The 19312-nt window shown below is 38.4% G+C and overlaps 1 protein-coding gene across 2 annotated transcripts in view; it reads right to left on the bottom strand.

The window, feature by feature from the left end:
* The window catches only part of AP2B1 (adaptor related protein complex 2 subunit beta 1), a 126579-nt gene that overhangs the window by 58266 nt on the left and 49001 nt on the right, over nucleotides 1–19312 (bottom strand). For both annotated transcript variants that reach the window (XM_044248420.1, XM_044248421.1), the window contains exons 10-14: nucleotides 17223–17338; nucleotides 15018–15183; nucleotides 13631–13729; nucleotides 5990–6249; nucleotides 1030–1222 (exon numbers count right to left, since the gene is read on the bottom strand). In XM_044248420.1, the coding sequence (XP_044104355.1) occupies nucleotides 1030–1222; nucleotides 5990–6249; nucleotides 13631–13729; nucleotides 15018–15183; nucleotides 17223–17338 (834 nt within the window). The remainder of the gene's footprint in view (nucleotides 1–1029; nucleotides 1223–5989; nucleotides 6250–13630; nucleotides 13730–15017; nucleotides 15184–17222; nucleotides 17339–19312) is intronic.

Genomic DNA, 19312 nt, shown 5'->3' with positions numbered 1-19312 from the left:
CACAGAAGAGAAAAGGCTGGTGTGTGTAGCAGAAAGTGAGGCTGTTTCATTTATGTAATCTCTGAGAACATATATTTTCCTATCTATGGCATGTCTTCCAATTTCTGATGTTGGGAAGTAAGTTTGTTGGCGTCTTTGCAGACAAACATGTACAAGTGTCTAGCTAAAAGAGCTCCTCTAATTCTACCACAATTGGTTTGTAGAGAGCCATGTGATATGACATATATATATATACACATATACAGATATGTGTGTGTGTGTATACATACACACATAAATAAATAAAACTTATACATAAGTTATTTTTATGGCCTTCTCTACATAGATGGAAGGTCATCCTTAATATTTCTCATTTATCTTGTACAGCAACGAAAACTAATTTTAGTTCCTATTGGTGGCACATATTCACAGATACTCTGGACTTTGGAGCCTTTTATTATTAGAATCCTGGAAGCTAATTAAATTGGAAGTATGGGTAGGAGAAAGAAGGGGGACAAACAGAACTAATCAAGCAGTACTCCCCAACTGTAATAAAGGTTCATTTTTTACACAAATGGTTCATAGGGCTGCCTCAAAACCTTTCAGAATTGGGGCATAAATCAATAAAATATAAAAAAGGCAAAGATTTGAAAGCCTCAAGATAGGATGATCTCTATGAGGTCATTTAAATGCTGTTCAGGGAAGAAGGAATTATAGGGGCTATCCAGAGTTAAGAAGCAAGAGGAATAATAAGCTCTGGAAAGAACACTAAATATTAAGATTGCTGAACAATAGGTTTGCTAAATATCGAAAGTTCTATTTAGAGGCAGGACAACAAAACAATCCTGCACAGTTGCAAACATGCCCCATAACAATTAATTAATTGACAATATCAAGTAATTCCAGGAAGACAAAAAATCCTGTCCTTTATCACAGGACATTGTTCTACTCATCAAGGAAAGGTCTAGTTCTAAAAAGCTGAATAATCTAAAGCGCTTTAGCTATAAAGAATTTAAAATCACGAAAGAAAGAAGGAAGAAAGATACTTACCAGACTATCTAGTCCTCCTCCCAAGAGATCCACTGCTCCCATCTGCATGGAGGACACCTGTGGCACATTGACTGGGGGACCGAGGTCAAGGTTTAAAAGGTCTCCTAGAAGGTCACCTTGAGAGGGGATGACCTGAGGCTGTTCCAGGTTCGTGGCAGTGGTGGTGCCAACAGGGCTGTCACCTGCATCAGTGCTGCAGTGACATACACAAGGAAGGGGAAAGGAAAAGTCAGTTTTATCCAGGACATAATAACAAGGTGTAAGTGAATAACAGATCTGTAAGACACAGGAGGAGAGGGCGCCTGGGTGGCTCAGTGGGTTAAAGCCTCTGCCTTCAGCTCAGATCATGATCTCAGGGTCCTGAGATCGAGCCCCGTGTTGGGCTCTTTGCTCAGTGGGGAGCCTGCTTCCCTTCCTCTCTCTCTCTCTGCCTGCCTCTCTGCCTACTTGTGATCTCTGTCTCTCTAATAAATAAATAAAATCTTTTTAAAAAAAAGAAGACACAGGAGAGAAAACAAAAACAAAAAATAAAACTTACTTATCTTTTTAGCAGTATTATTTTTTAAAAGATTTTTTTTATTATTTTTTTAAATTTTTATGTATTTATTTGACAGACAGAGATCACAAGTATGCAGGGAGGCAGGCAGAGAGAGAGAGGAGGAAACAGGCTTTCGGCGGAGCAGAGAGCCAGATGCAGGGCTCGATCCCAGGACCCCGGGATCATGACCCGAGCCGAAGGCAGAGGCTTCAACCCACTGAGCCTATACCCAATGTGGGGCTCAAACTCACAACACTGAAATGAAGAGTTGTATGCTCTACCGACTGAGCCTGCCAGGCCTCTCAAAAAAACTATTTCATAATCATCTACTGATGAATAGGAAGAGATGATAGCAATTCTTATCTTTATCAAAATATGGGTACTAAAATGAAAATAAATGTATACTATATAGCCTCAGCAGTCAGTTTTAACTGAGCACCTAAACTATGATGGAGCACCCTAATTAGAACCTTAGGGCCATATTTTTAAAAAAGGAAATGTATTTCCTTTGTCCTCAAATAACTTAAACAACAAAAAGCAGCATTTACAAAATGACTGCAAAGCATATTCACCGTGTAATACAACAACAGAAATGAGTACTATAGGAGTGTCTGCATACTGACAGGATATAGCTGAGAAACAGAACAAGTCAGGTAGAGCTGATTCTAAAAGCTTCTGAAACTGGTTTTATGACTAGATTTTGAAGAAAAGCACAGCTATGAGGAAATAACAGGGAGAGACTTTCCCTAAAGGAATGGATGGTTTGTGCCAAGGCAAAGAAATGAACAATGTGACATTAGGAGTGGTGAAAAATTTATATCGGCAGGAACAGAAACCGGGATTAAGATTTTAGGAAAGAGAAGATGATGAGCGCCTGGGTGGGTCAGTCGTTAAGCATCTGCCTTCAGCTCAGGTCATGATCCCAGAATCCTGGGATCGAACCCTGCATTGGGCTCCCTGCTCAGCGGGAAGCCTGCTTCTCCCTCTCCCACTGCCCCTGCCTGTGTTCCCTTTCTTGCTGTGTCTCTATCAAATAAGTAAAATCTTTGAAAGAGAAGATGCGAGAGAGAAAACTGAAAACCAGCCTGGGAAGTTAATTTTTATGATAGGCAATGCAGAATCACTTTGATTTGTTGAACCAAGAACTAAAAATAACATTACAAAAACATTACTCTAGCAGCTGTGTGTCAAATGGACTGAAGTTGGAAGAATGAGTATGGAGATCGGCAAAGAGTAAGCTAAACTGCTACTGCCACCGCACAGAAAAATAAAAAGTGGTGAGTTCCAAGAGATAATAGATGTTGTAGGGTCAACTGGGCAGCTGTGTGAGGAAAAAAATGAGCCTTGACTCTTGTACCTCACAAAATAAAAATTAAAAAGACAAAGCCAACTAAGTGTGAAGGGAAAAACCTAGGAGAGTACCTTGATGGCCTTGGAGAAGACAAAAGCTTCTACAGAAAACACTAGATATTAAAGGAAAAAAATGATTATCCGGACTTCACTGAAACTGAGAGCATCATTTCTTTAAATAACACCCTCTAGAGAGAACGAAATAAAGTATATTTCAGACTACAAAAAGATGCTCACAACGCATGTATCTGACAAGACATGTACCAAAAATCACAGAAAATATTCATATAAATTGTTCAATTATTATATAAAGAATTACTACAATGAAAAAGAGAACCCATTAAAAAATAAGGAGAAGATCTGGCATGTCACAAAACAGGATCTACTAGCAGTCTATACACCTGAAGAGGGACTTAAGCCGTCTCTACTCAACAGGAAAATGCAAAAGAAAACTAGAGCAAGGCCCCATCACGTATCTGCCAGGATGGCAAAAATGGACATGACTGACAACCCCAAGTGCCCACCAGCATGTGGATGACCTAGAACTCATAGACTCATATGCTGAGCAGAGAGTCCGATGTGGGGCTCGATCCCAGGACCCTGGGATCATGATCTGAGCCAAAGGCAGAGGCTTTAACCCACTGAACCACCCAGGTACCTCCCCCACTTTGCCTGCCTCTCTGCCTACTTGTGATCTCTGTCAAATAAATAAATAAAATCTAAAAAGAAAAAAAAAAATACAATACAAGTACAAATGCAAACACACACAAATTATCTAAAAAGGAACCACATAAAGGATTGTGAAGGTAACAAATTATAAAGAGACTATTAATCAGATAAAGGCCTTATGTAAGAGACTGTTTCTTTTTAGTTGAAATACTGGTCCTTTTCTTGTGTTCTAGAAAGGGTTGTTTCTATTTGTTGATTTCATTCACTTCCCCCCTCTGAGGATCAAAAGTTATCATGAGAAAGGTAATATAAATGGTCTATAAATATGGTTACAGAGGCAAGTTAAAAAGAAAATCCGTACTCGGTGCCTGGGTGGCTCAGTGGTTAAAGCCTCCGCCTTCAGCTCAGGTCATGATTCCTTAATCTGTTCTATTATTTTTTTGGTCTCTATTTCATTTATTTCTACTCTAATCTTTACTATTTCCTTCCTTCTACCAGCTTTGTGCTTTCTTCTTTCTCTAGTTCCTTTAGGTATAAGATAAGGTTGCGATTTTACTTGCTTCCTGAGTTGGCCCCAGAAAGGTACTGCTGTAATCTTCCCTCTTAGAACAGCACTGCTGCATCCCAATTCTATCTAAATGCTCTCATCAGAAAACACAGGGTGACTGAATGGATAAAAAAGCAAGAGCCATCTATATGCTGCCCACAAGAGACTCACTTCAGACCTAAAGACACATGCAGACTGAAAATGAAGGGATGGAAACACATTACCCATGCAAATGGAAGCAAAAAGACAGGGTAGTAATACTTACACTGGACAAAACAGACCTTAAAACAAAGACTGTAAGGAGAGGAAAGATGGACACCACACCTCATGAAGAAAACAATCTAACAAGAGAATACAATTATAAATATTAATGCACCCAACATGGGAGCACCCAAATACAAACTAATAATAGACATTATGGAAGAAACTGACAGTAGTTCAATAATAGCAGGGGACAACAACCTATTTACATCAGTGGATATATCATCCGCACAGAAAACCAATAAGGAAGCAGTGGCTTTGAATGACACATAGGACCAGATTTTTTTTTAACAGATATATTCAGAACATTCCATCCAAAAACAGAATACACATTTTTGTGTGATTCCAAGTGCACATGGAATATTCTCCAAAATAGATCACATCGTAGGTCACAAAACAAGTCTCATAAATTCAAAAAGTCTGAAATCACATAATGCATATGACCACATGATCACAATGATATAAAACTAGAAATCAACCACAACAAAAATTCTGAGAGAAGAACATAAATACATGGGGGCTGAACAAAATGCTCCTAAACAATGGGTGAGTCAACCATGAAATCAAAGAAATAAAAAAATACATGGAAACAAATGAAAATGAAAATATAACTGTCCAAAGTCTTTGGGATGCAGCAAAAGGTATTCTAAGGAAGGTAAAAGCAATATAGGCTTACCCCAAAGAGCAAGAATAATCTCACACCTAATCTTAATCTTAAATCTTAAATGTCACACCTTAAAGAGATAAAAAAAGAACAAAGCCCAAAGCCAGGAGAAGGAAGGAATCTAGGTGGTTTTTATAAAACAATCCTGCAATTATTTCATTTTTAGCTTTATAGCACAAAAGGCCTATCTGCTAACGTTATCCATAAGCTTCAACCAAAGTTACACTCAAGGCAGGGGCACCTGGATGGCTTGGTCAGTTAAGGTGGTAACTTCAACTCAGGTCATGATCTCAGGGTCCTGGAAGCCAGCTCCATGTTGGGCTCCTTGCTCCGCAAGGAGTCTGCTTCTCCCTTTGCTATCCCTTCCTGCTGCCCCTGCCACTTATGCTCTCTCTCTCAAATAAATAAATAAAATCTTAAAAAGAAAGAAAGAAAGAAAGAAAAGCTGAGGGTACACAAAAGCTTTCTTCTCAATTTTCAGTCCTGACAAGCTCTCTACCCTCAGCTACAGATTTAAACAACTCTCAAACTTTATCAGTTTAGAAGGTCTTCGCCATTTTCTAAAGCCATTATCTTATCTACTCCTACATTAGAACACAGAGGGCCTTTCACCTATTATGTTTGTGGTCACTGCTATTCAGATGGAGCCCCTAGGGCAGTACAGCAGGTTTGTAAAATGCACAGCAAGTTCTTTCCTAGACTATAAAAGCATGAGAAACACCAACTCTGTCTAGAGAGTTCCTTCTCACTCAAAACCTAGTTCAGGGCACCTGGGTGGCTCAGTGGGTTAAGGCTCAGGTCATAATCTCTGCTCAGCAGGGAGCCTGCTTCCCCCTCTCTCTGCCTGCCCCTTTGCCTACTTGTGATCTCTGTCAGATAAATCTTTAAAAACAAAACGAAACCAAAAAACCCATTTAGTTCACCTGCTTACCTCCCGTGATGTATTGGCAAGTGTTTGCGATGGATTCCATGACTTCCTTCCACAAAAGCATTGGGAGGCTTATGGTACACGGAAGCCAAAGATCCAATGTGGCAGATAAGCTCATCCAGCAGAGTTGGCTCGATAAGATCTGTCTCCTCAGAGATCAGTGGCTTCTCAGACAAGACTACTTCTTTGGCTGTGACAGGGTCCGTTGAGAGAAGGCGCCAATAAATATAGCCCCGGTCTCGAAGGTCAGGATTATCAGAATCCTAATGAAAGGAAAGGGCAAGAAGGTTTAAATGGAACTTTTATCCATACAAAAACCCATCCTACTTAACTTTTTATCAAGGCAATGCTGTAGTGATTTATAAAGAGTTGGCTGTTAGGATATTTAAACTCAGATGCCTAGCTGGCTCAGTGAGTTAAGCATCTGCCTTCGGCTTAGGTCATGATCCCAGAGACCCAGGATCCAGCTCCCTGGATCAGCTTCCTGCTCAGCTGGGAAGCCTGCTTCTCCCTTCTCCTCTGCACCTCCCACCCCATTTGAGCTCTCTCTCACTCTCAAATAAATACATAAAACCTTAAAAAAATATATTTAAACTCAACTTTGTTTTAACAGTCATAATTCTACAATCTCTAATGCTTCAAAGAATTTAAATATAAATTGAGATGGGTTAGTCCTAAGACGGAAATTCAAGGGAAGTTGGGAAAAGGAAAACAGAAGTTTAATCTGGTAAAAATTAATTCCTCAAGAAAACCTTGGAACATAAAAATAACGTTTTTTTAACTGCTATAAATATTAGCAGGATTACTCATGAAATATACCTCACAAATATTTCACCTGTACTTTCTTTCCTCATTCAAGGATTTACTAAGTATCTCCTGTGGTCGAGACACTAGGCTCTGGAAGTAAAGGACGACAACACACAGTGCCTGACTTTGGCACGCTCCGAGTACTAATTATTACCATACAGAATGGGAAGTACTATTTTCTAAACCAATAAAAAATTTTCAAAGACAGCATGGAACTGAGTGCTTCCCAAAGGAATGACATTTTGTGGGGGGGAGGAGGGACAGAAGGAGGAGAATTTTTTTTTTTTTAAGATTTTATTATTCGAGAGAGAGCACAAGCAAGAGGAGGGGTAAAGGGGGAAGAACAAGCAGACTTCATACTGAGTGAGGAGCCGGACATGGGGATCAATCCCAGAACCCTGAGATCATGACCCCAGCGAAGTCAGACACTTAACCGACCAAGCCACCCAGGCACCTCCACAAAGGGGTGACATCTTAATGTTTTTTTTCTGAGTAGTTTTAAAATAATTTTATACATACTCATGGCTAAGAAAAAAAAATTATCAATGCCACATCACAATTAGAAATTTGTAATATAAAAATAAGTCTCTGATGCTCCTCGCTGGCTCAGTTGGTAGAGTTAACAACTTTTGTTCTGGGGGTCATGAGTTCAAGCCCTATGCTGGGTGTAGAGATTACTTAAACATAAAATCTTTAGGGGCGCCTGGGTGGCTCAGTGGGTTAAGCCTCTGCTTTCGGCTTATGTTATGATCCAGGGTCCTGGGATCGAGCCCCACATCAGGCTCTGCTCAGCAGGGAGCCTGCTTTACCCCCTCTCTCTGCCTACCTCTCGGCCTACCTGTGATCTCTCTCTGTCAAATTAAAAAATAAAATCTTTAAAAAAAATTTTAAAAACTTTAACAAACAGGGGCGTCTGGGTGGCTCAGTTGTTTAAGCGTCTGCCTTCAGCTCTGGTCATGATCCCAGAGTCTTGGGATTGAACCCCACACTGGGCTCTCTGCTCAGTGGGGAAGACTGATTTTTCCTTTCCCTCTGCCCCTGGCTCAAGCTCTCCCACTCTCTATCCTACTCTGTCAAATAAACAAATAAAATATTTTAAAAAATAAATAAAAAATTAAAATAAATAAAAATTTTAAGTCTTCCCAAATATCCAACCCTTCCTCACTTTAACCCTCCAGTGTGATATGTATCCTTCCAGAAAGCTCCTCAGCATACATATATTCATTTTATACAAAACTAGTTTCACATTATATTCACTGCGCTGAAAGGTACTTTCCACATTAGCACATATACCTGCAATTTTCCCTATATATACAGCACCGCATTATCACTAAGGCCTTTTAATGGACATTTAGATTCCTGCCTCTTTCTCCCTCCCTCCTGCCATTCATTCGTTCACTCATTCATTCGTGTGATCATTAGGGAGTGGAAATAAATATCTTGGTATCTACCTCTCAGAGTATGTGTATACGGTGGCATGTATGCTCATGCTGTTCCACTGCCACAATAGTAAGTCCCTGTTGCAGTTATCTGTATTTAAAACACTACAAAAATATTTTCTTCAAAATTGGGCCAATCTGAGTGCTTCCATGTGAGTTGCTAAGTAAGCAGATGAACTGGTTCATGATTTAGCACTTAGCATTCATCTTAATACGAGCAGTGAACCCAATGGTTTTGACTACATGGTTTTACATGGTTTTTCTTCAGTTGTATATTATTTAATTTGCATCCACAGTGGATTACTGGTTTTAAAAAAAAGCATAAAGAATACCAAGACACGGCAAGTTAGTTAATAGAGTATCAAAACTGTAAACATAACTTAAGATTATCTTTATCACATCCACAGGGAGCATCACCAGAACAGAAATATATATATATATTTATTTATATATATATATAAATATATATATATATATCATACATACACACCATATCAAAATGTTTGTAGTATTTGAAATGCCAGAGTTAAAAAAAGGAAACAGTGATAGTACCCAATTTAAGTGATTTTGTTTTGTTTTTGAGGAGTCAGGTAATTCATTTATAAATAGCAGCCTGAAACCTCCTCAGATTTTCATTTGGAAACAAACTTTGAAGATTATAAAATATAAATAAACTGGGGCGCCTGGGTGGCTTAGCGGGTTAAAGCCTCTGCCTTCGGCTCAGGTCATGATCCCAGTGTCCTGGGATCGAGCCCCACATTGGGCTCTCTGCTCGGCTGGGAGCCTGCTTCCTCCTCTCTCTCTGCCTGTCTCTCTGCCTACTTGTGATCTCTGTCTGTCAAATAAATAAATAAAATCTTTAAAAAAATATATATATATATATATATAAATAAACTGATTTTTTAATAGCATAGAATACGAGTTTCTCAAAATAACAGGTCAGGAAAGCAATCCTACCCCAGCTTTTGTTGATACATAAATTAAAAGTTAAATCTTAATTTATATACTCAATCTCCAAAGCATACCATTTGAAATTCATAGACTAATTATGCTTTTTATCATATAATTAAAATGAATAATGCACCTCATTGACTGGGAAATTCAGTCTTCTGTCTTTACAAATTAGTAATACTGATGAGGTATTAAACTTTAAAATACAATTTAATAATATATTGATTAAAATACTTTTTTACTTCAAATTATTTATTTCCTCCATTAAACACATACTTAACCAAATGGCAAAAAGAAAAAATTCCTGTGGGAATTTACAAAATTATGTACATCTATAAAAAAAAGTTTGAGGCCTTCTCCTCCCCCAACAAATTCAAAACACTGCAATAGGGCAAAATGCTGCATATAGAATCAATGGATTAAAGTGTGAACAGACTGGGGGGTGCCTAGATGGCTCAGTCAGTTAAGTCTGACTCTTTTTTATTTTTATTTTTTAAAGATTTTATTTATTTATTTGAGAGAGAGAGAGCGCGAGCAAGCACAAGCTGGGGGTGAGGGGAAAGGCAGAGTAAGAAGCAGACACTCCACTGGGCAGGAAGCCTGATAAAGGCTGGATCCCAGGACCCCGAGATCACAACCTGAACTGAAGGCAGATGCTTAACAGACTGAGCCACCCAGGCATCCCCAGTTCAATCTGACTCTTGATTTTGGTTTAGGTCCACAGGATCATGAGATTGAGTCTCATCTTGGGCTCTGTGCTGGGCATGGAGCCTGCTTGAGATTCTCTTTCTCCCTTTCCCTCTGGCCCCCTACCACATGCTCTCTCTCAAAAAAAAAGAAAAAGAGAAAGAAATAAAGGATATACACACTATAAATCTTAACAGACACAAGACTTTAAAAATCAGACCCAGTTAAGGACTTGGGACATGAAAATACAAACTTTTTATGATTTTAGGGTGCCATAATGTGTTTGGTGGCTCAGAAAATTTGGTTTTATATCTGTTTTTCTGCTAGCCCCAGAGTTCCTTGCCAGGATCGGGGTTGGGGTGGGGGGAGTCCATTTCTAAAAATCTGAGAGCTTCCAAAATAATTCTTCTCAGGCAAGCTCTAAAAGAACAATTCTTACACTGGACTGTGAGCATTAGCACACACCAGGAAAGGCCACTCAGCAGCAGATTCTAGGGCCACAGAGTTTCATTCACTATGTCAGGAACAGGCCCAGGAACTGACACTTGCAACAAGCAACACAGGTGATTTTGATGATGGTGGTTTCTAGTTCACAGATAGAGAAGTCTTCATCTTAATTTTTCTTTCATACACTATACATATACATACACTATAATTATTAAAGTCTGGACACTTCTGTGTATATTCTTAACTAACTCCTCTCTAACTACCAAAGCAAAGAAGACAAATCTTTAAAATGAAGTTTTGGATTCAAGGGTTCATTTTCTTTCCCCTAATAATATTTCTAATTATACCACCACTTTATTTAAAATTAGAAGCATAAATATTTCACATATACTTTACTGAATTATCAGCACAGGTAAAAAATAGTATTAATTAACTCTACTGTAGAGATGGGAGAAGAGCTATATTAGAAAGAAATGTGCTCAGTCACGTCCTGAACCAGAGATGTGGCAGAAACAGAATCCCATCACCCAATTCAAATTAACACAACTTAGCAGATCACACTGCCCTCAATTTAAATTGGTACCAGCCAAAAGTACTAGGTTCAGCGGCTCTTCCTGCCCATGGGTCTTGTCCCTGTGCTTTAGTAAAACCACCCTTTTGCACTGGGGTGTGTGTGTGTGTATTAGGTTATTATTCCACAAACTTGAGGGGGGAAAAAAAGAGACAAAACTTCCAGTAGAAATTATATATATGCACAATAATAATAATAATTACATATATGTGCATAATATATAAACGTGCTTGTTATTCTTTGCTAACTCTTCAGATCTCATTAACTGGACAGAAAAGGCAGGGCTAGGGAAACTGCTTAGTAATTATTTATAACCAAGTATGAAATAATCATTCACAATGATCTTAAAACTACTAAGTTCACTTACATGTATGGGTAATGCACAAGAGTGCTTCAAGCAGGGAAAAGAAGGGAATGCGTAGTCTCAAAGTCATCCCTGACCTTCAGACTGGAGAAGCAGCACAGCACAGTAGAGAAGGGCAAAGATGCTGAAGCCAGGCTTCCAGGGTTTGAGTCCTAACTCTGCCCCATACTAACAGGGCCATGTCCTAGTTTCTTCATGTATAAAATAGGAATAATACCAGGGCGCTTGGGTGGCTCAGATGGTTAAGGTTCTGCCTCCAGCTCAGGTTGTGATCCCAGGCTCCTAGGACCAGAGCCCCATGTTGGACTCACTGCTGGGCAGGGAATCTGCTTCTCCCTCTCCTTCTGCCCCTCCCTCTGCTCACGGTCTCTCTATCGGTCTGTCGCAAGTGAATAAATAAAATTAAAAAAAAAAACCAAAAAGGAATACAACAGTAGCAACCCTTACTGAGATTAAGTTAATATGTAAAGTACTTACTAGAATGCCTGGCATATAGTAAGCACAACACAAATGGTTATTATTAAAGATTCTACACTAGTCCTTGTACAAGAAGTCAATAATCAGTAATGTCTGATGGTTTACTTATATCTGCCCTGTCCTAGAAAAGGACTTAGCAAAGCTTACAAAAATGCATCTAAGGCTAGAGAGCCTAAGTCAAACTAAAAACAGAAAAATGCATGTCACAATGACCTATACATTTTCTATAGGAGATACCTAAATTTGATTCTAAGGTTTCCAGCTGATACAAACAAGAAACCTAGTCAGGTAAGCTATTCAGATGGGCGGTTAACTACATACCAATGCGGAGGAGAATCCAAAAGTGGTTAGGACTTTGATGGGACCTCACAGAGAAAAAAACATATACATGGAATAACAAATAACTTTGACAACAGATCCAAAGAGGACAGTTTTTCATGATAACCCCTACTACAAGGTGACAGTATCCATACAGTTTAATAAATGAAATTCTATTAGGGGCAGGGTAAAATGCAGTCTAGCTAACCAGCCCTCTAATAATTTGGCTTGATTCAGTGGTGAATTTTGACTATCAGTAAGAATAGAGTCCTTATATCCTTTAAGCAATCCTCCCCAAACACTTTATCTCAGGCAAGTTTTGACAAATACTAGGGGATGACAAGACTGAGGTTTGAACTCTTGAAAAGAATCCAAAATACAGCTCTCTGATGATGCCTTTTAAATACAGACCCATAAGACTTAAATAGGAGATGGAGATAGGGCTGAAAACTTGTGAATTACAAAAGGAACCTATCAAGGACAGTTGCTTGATTATAGGACTATCCTTCCCTGCAGATGAGCAGAGAGAAAGGCCCAGATTCTCTTTAGAAACTTGTTTTCAATTCATCTTTACACAGATCCAAACGAATGATCAAGGGTCTAAGACTAGGAAGTCTAGAATGCTCCCTTCAACACAGGTAATATTAAATAACCACTGCCTTGATGGTTATAGAAACTGCTTTGCTTCAGGCAAAAAGGAAGATACTTAAAAGGGAAGTTTAAAAAAAAAAAAAACACCACTTCAAAGAACTCTAACAAATACATTTTAAAAGATGTAAAATTAGTAACAGGAAAGATGACAAGTTAGAACTAGGCAAAGTATTGTGAAAGGATTTTAAATCTGATAAAATACCACTATAAAGAGATGAATAAGAAAAATGATAAACTGAGTATCTGACTCAGATCTATATAGACACACACCTGAACTTCTGACAGCCTGCTACACTCAGCCTGTTCATAAATTCAATTAAGAACATAACTAAATTATGATGAATTGATGATTACTATTCTAGTTACACTAGGTAAAATAAATTATTTTGATCTCGGTGGATCTAAAACGATGACCTTATCTCTATGGCCAGCTGCCACATTTCCTGAAATCAGAACTCATCCTAGGGAGGACCAAAAATATCCAATAATTAAGGAGGCAGCATAAGTACTTTAAAATTCTTTAAAGAGACAGGCAATCCACTCTAGAAGGTAGAACAATACTGAGACCTTTGTCAAGGCATTTACCAGCATGGTACTTTGATTTGAATCTAAAATTAAGTCCCCCAAAAGTAAAGAGATGCAAGTGAATCACCCAGTATCACTGAGACTCAATGTCATTTTCATATGGTAGGTCCTTCATTGACAGTAAAAAAAATCTAAGTTCAATCTTCATGAACTATGATAAAAACTGGTAAAGCCAAAGAACTAGCTATATTTCAGTGGTATAAGAGACCCTGTTTTTATATTTTAACAGGATCTAAAGACTTCACCCTTTTCAATTAAAACCTCTCCAAATGGGTCTTCTTAGAGTTTCCTAATTTCCAAAATATAAAACAAGACAATCAAACCCACGCTTTTCCTAGATTTCATACCTGTGTTGCCAAACTCAAGACTTGTTGTACCAGCTCCTGTGTTTCTGATGGTTTCTTGAGAAACAGCTTCACGATGGCAGTAAGCAGAGTGAGCTGCACCTAAGAGCGTGACATAATTTAACAGATAAAGTGAAAGGCATCTGCATTATTCCCTACCATCATTTCCAAAGTAGTGCTTACCATCTATGAATTACTATGGGGGGCTTCTGACAAAGCTAGAACTCAGCCATTATCAAAAACAGCAGGTCAAAGGTTTTCATCAATTAAGAACTTGGTAGCCTCTTATCCCCAAACTGCATTTTTGGCATCAAAAATTGCTTGATTATTTATTAAATTCTTTATTATACACTTCTGCCAAAAGATACAACTTAGGGAGAATTAAGGAATTATCTGTCATATTAGAACAAGAGCCAAAAAACAGTAAAATCATACCAGATCATGGCTAATTAAGAGTGGGTTGCTGAACCATACACAAAGCCACAGGCTTGTATGCATTCCTCATAAAGCCCATTCAAATTACTAAGGCGAGGGGCGCCTTGGTGGCTCAGTGGGTTAAAGCCTCTGGCTTTGGCTCAGGTCATGATCCCAGGGTCCTGGGATCGAGCCCCACATCAGGCTCTCTGCTCAGCAGGGAGCCTGCTTCCCTTCCTCTCTCTGCCTGCTTGAGATCTCTGTCTGTCTAATAAATAAATAAAATCTTTTTAAAAAAATTACTAAGGCGAATTATATACATGACCTTCAAAGTGCAGTGTGAGTGCAAATGCCAGGGGAAAAGGGTTTTATAATTTATCTGCTTGTCCAGGCCTGTGGCTCTGAGGTTGCCTCTCCATTTTGGTAGAGGACAGACAGAAGATGGGGGGGAAGTCTTAACCACCCACAGAGAATCTTTCCAAACTGCACATGCTAGTCCTTACCCCAGCCCTTGGTGAGAACACCTGCTAACCATTAGGAACAGGAATAGGTCATCATTTACTGGTAAGAGAAAATTTACGAGTGGTAACTACTGCTCTCAGCCAGTAGGTATTAGAGCATGGTTTTGGACCACTGGCAGCAGCAGCAACCTGAATCCAGTAAGAAATGAAAATGCTTAAGCCCATTTCAGACCCAATGAGTCAGAAACACTAAGGAAGGGGCCCAGAAACCCATGTTTTAACAAACACTGTAGGTTCATTCAAGTTTGAGAACCACTGGTCTAAGGCAGATTTGTCCCACCAGAAATTAGCACAAATGAAAAGACCCCTTTGGGGAGAAAATGTACATACTATATATACATAAATTCTCTCTCTCTCTCTCTCTCACACACACACACACACACACACACACAAGTGCATAACCTTTACTCTCCCTGAAATCTTCCCCAAAAGATCACACACAGAAGAGAACTTACCTGGGTGCTCTCGTCATGAAAACCCTCCAGGAAGCTCTCAAGTAACTCATCTGCATTGTCAATTCTCTCAGCATATTCTCCCACAATCCAAATCATAGCTGCTCGGGCGTCTGGTTCATCCAGCGAGTCTAAATTCTCACACAGAGTGGCAATGATACTTTCATACCTGGTTTAACAAAACAGACTAGCGTTACACTGAGCACAACGGAGAACTGTATTTAACAATGAAAGCTAGAAACAAAACCACCAACAACGTACCGTAAACTGAACCGCCAAACTATAAAGACTTTTGGTCAAGAGAATGCACAGGCTTTAAGCCAGAAGATTGTCTTAAGTTTCCCTTCAATTATGTTTTCATAACCGACCATAAACTGTTATAAAAGCTCATCAGATACTCTTTTCACAAGGAAAAAGTAACCTGTGGTATAAGATAATACCACTAATTACAATTTCTAACAATCTTTCTTATTACCTAGATCAGAGAATTTTCCTATGTATTATCCCACTTTGCCTTCATGGTAAAAGAACAGAAATTCTGCTATACTTTTAGGAAAATGGAGTTAGACAATAGCAGCAACCAGACTAAAAACAGTAATTTCATCTACTTATCCACTAACTCTGCTTTTTATGGAGATTTTATGTTCCTTCCTCCCAACGCACCCATACTAAGGACTTGTTCCTCCAAAGAAACAAATAATTCAAGTATTTATTTTTATTTGCACAGGTCTATAGCGCTCTCATTTGCCACGTTGAATCCATCTCCTTGGCTAATGTCATTTTAAACATAAAAATGACAATTTGGGCATGCCTGGGTGGTGCGGTTGGTTGAACGCCTGACTCCTGGTTTCAGCTCAGGTCATGATCTTGGGGTCTTAGGATCAAACCCCACATTGGGCTCTGTGCTAAGAGTTTTCTCCCCTTGCCCTCCCCCCTCACTTGCTCGCTCTCTCAAAAATAAATAAATCTTTAAAAAACTGACAATAAGTAATAAATGGGATATAGACCACTGAATAGTACATTTAATTGTTTGCCCTACTTCCACTAATTAAACCATGTTCTTGATTGATAGCACTTTCTTAAACTGTCATAACCCCTTATTAATGGAAACCAGAAATGGACACATTTCTCCATTAACCACAGTGAAATATACATCTCCACCCTTAATCTTTCTAAACTTAGAAATCCAACTCTCCTCTTTCCTGGGAGAGTGGTAATATGGTCTTTTTCCCAAAAATACCACTTCTAAAATTTTTAAAAATGTATATGTAATGCTAAATAAACCACTACCTTGCTAAATAAAATATCTCTTCTAATTCTGAGTCCACCAACGAAGTTAACTTATTGCAAGCTGCTTCATTTAACACTATCTTTAAAGACTAATCAGAATCTTCGGCAAAATACTTCTATGATTATACGGTAAAATGAGATATAGGATGCTTACAAGACCTGCTCTTATTTCGCCCTTTCAGGTCCTTTAATCACTTGCCTTCAAAATCAAACCTAATTAAGTATTTTTGCTTCATCGACTAAGAGGGCTCAATGTGAAATATTTATGGAGTGCAACTGTCGATTTTGCACACCTTTATGGGAATAGCTATAATACTGCAGAAAAAGAGACTCTGATAATTCGTAACATGTTCTAGAACTTTCTACAAAGTAGTAGGTAACATGCAAAGTAAACAGTGCAACTGTCACCCTCCTGGCTTTTACAACCATGTGGCTATTTATCATTCAAACTGAAACATTTATTTCTGAGAGTGAAAAGAAGCACAGATATTAATTATGCCCTGTAATAGGCATAAACTGAAATATGCCTGGAAAATCTGTAATACGTGGGCTTTCTATTTAATAGTAACATCACCAAAAAAGAATCTAGTCATCTTCAGTATATGCCAGCTAACAGTCATTCAGCTTAGAATCTTCTCAAAGTAATAAAACAGGATGAAAAACCAGGTTTTTATCCCTGTGGTAACCACCTGATATATATTTTTTAATATTAAAAAAAACTTTAGTGTTTTTAATTATGTTTAGTTTAAAAAGTATTTTTCATAATAAAGTATCCTATTTTAATAGGATTTTTAATAAAGTATCCTATTATGACCAGTTATTTTACAAAGAATAATTCTTACCTAGCCAATTTCAAAGTACCTTACTTAAACATTTCCTAAATGATCTGAGGAAGAAGGTAGAAGTATTTGGACATACTTGTTGGGGTATTTGCGAAAGATGTCCCTGATGACGACAATTGCCTCTTGGACCACATAATTTACTTTGGTCTGGATGAGATCAAGCAATGTGCTCACACAACGCTCTGCAGATTGCTACAAAGAAGAACATAATAAATGACAAGTCAGACGGTCTCCCAATAATGCAACTTCAACATAAAAATAACTTTGAGGGGCGCCTGGGTGGCTCAGTGGGTTAAGCCGCTGCCTTTGGCTCAGGTCATGATCTCAGGGTCCTGGGATCCAGTCCCGCATTGGGCTCTCTGCTCAGCAGGGAGCCTGCTTCCCTCTCTCTGCCTGCCTCTCCATCTACTTGTGATTTCTCTCTGTCAAATAAATAAATAAAAAAAAATAACTTTGAAATGGTCTGGATGAAATCAAGCAATGTGCTCACACAATGCTCTGCAGATTAAATGACAAGTCAGATGGTCTCTTCAATAACGAAACTTCAACATAAAAATAACTTTGAAACATACAAGTGCACCAACTAAACTAAACTAAAAGATCAGGCACTTAATTTGACCAAGCTATACTAGAGGCTAGGCTATTTGATGGAGATACCCAGAAGTTCCAGATATAGCCCAAATTTTATTCATTGCAACACATACTGACAAATAAGTTGAGTCAAAATAATCATCTTGGATAGCCACAGAGAACAGAAATGAGATGAAAGAATGAGTCAAGGTAGGAGGAAAGAAGAATGAAAGAATAAGCCAAAGTAGATCTTTTTCTGGAGTTCATGGGTAAGTGGAGACAGCAGACATGCCTTTAAATGTCTTGAAGTGAAACTGCCAAATTGCACATGTGCATACAAGTATATTTTCCAGGGAAAATATATTCCATAGCTTTCATTATATTTTCAAAGTTAACTGTGACTCAAAAAACTAAGGAAAATTTGCCATTCTCTGAACTATAAAACTGAAAAGTCTACAGCCTTAAACTGCAATTTTCCCCAGCCTATACTTTATAAAATTTAATCTCATCTTTTATTAATGAAGGGACTTGGGAGAATACAAGTGATAAAGCTAACATATTGAAACTGTAAGTCATAGCTTTTAAAAGGATAAGGATTTCAGTCAAGAGATCCTAAAAATCAAGGACTGATTTATCATATATCACAATGTACTATGATAGGTCACTCTATTACTTCCCTCCTGATAACATTCAACAGAAAGTACATAGCATCGCCTAAGACTGAAGATGAACATTACCAAATCTCTAGATTTAATTATCTACAGGGGATGGCAGAATGAGAAAAAAACAGTATCACTAAAATACAACCAGCCAAATCCGGACCCCAGGAAACTGTACAAGCCTAATGACCTAGTCCCTTTAATAAATGGCACCAAAAGTAAGTAAGTTATGACTTACGACACATTAACTAAATGCTATGTGCGGATCTTCTTTAGATTTTTATTTGAACGAACCAACTATAAAAAGACACTGAAACAGGGTGCCTGGGTGGCTCAGTGGGTTAAGCCGCTGCCTTCAGCTCAGGTCATGATCCCAGGGTCCTGGGATCGAGTCCCACATCGGGCTCTCTGCTCGGCGGGGAGCCTGCTTCCTCCTCTCTCTGCCTGCCTGCCTCTCTGCCTGCTTGTGATCTCTGTCTGTCAAATAAATAAATAAAATCTTTAAAAAAAAAAAAAAAAAAAAAAGACACTGAAACATAACTAAGGAAAACTGAACATGGGCGGGGTCTCCAATGAGATTAAGAATTATTGTTAGTTATTGGGTACAGTAATGGTATTGTGACAATATATTTTTTTAGGGACCTTCCTATTAGATACACACACTGGACTACTCTAGTAAGATCCTATCTGGGATCTGCATTAAAATTCAATAGCACTCCACTCCCTGAAGGAGAGAGAGAAGATAAAAGCAGCAACATGTTGATATTTGTTCAAAATGGATGAGGTATACATGAGAACTCATTATCAATTCTACTTTAGTGGAAACTCTACTTTAGCTTGAAAACTACGATAATAAAATCTTTTAAAGGTACTAAGTTAAATCACTCTAAGCAATAAATGAAAACAAAATTGCATCTTGAGGTTATTCATATGATGA

Source organism: Neovison vison, chromosome 5 (assembly GCF_020171115.1).
Source record: "Neovison vison isolate M4711 chromosome 5, ASM_NN_V1, whole genome shotgun sequence".
NCBI classification, from domain to species: Eukaryota; Metazoa; Chordata; class Mammalia; order Carnivora; family Mustelidae; genus Neogale; species Neogale vison.
Note: the sequence above shows the minus strand (reverse complement) of the source record. Positions and strands in the feature narration are given on the sequence as shown.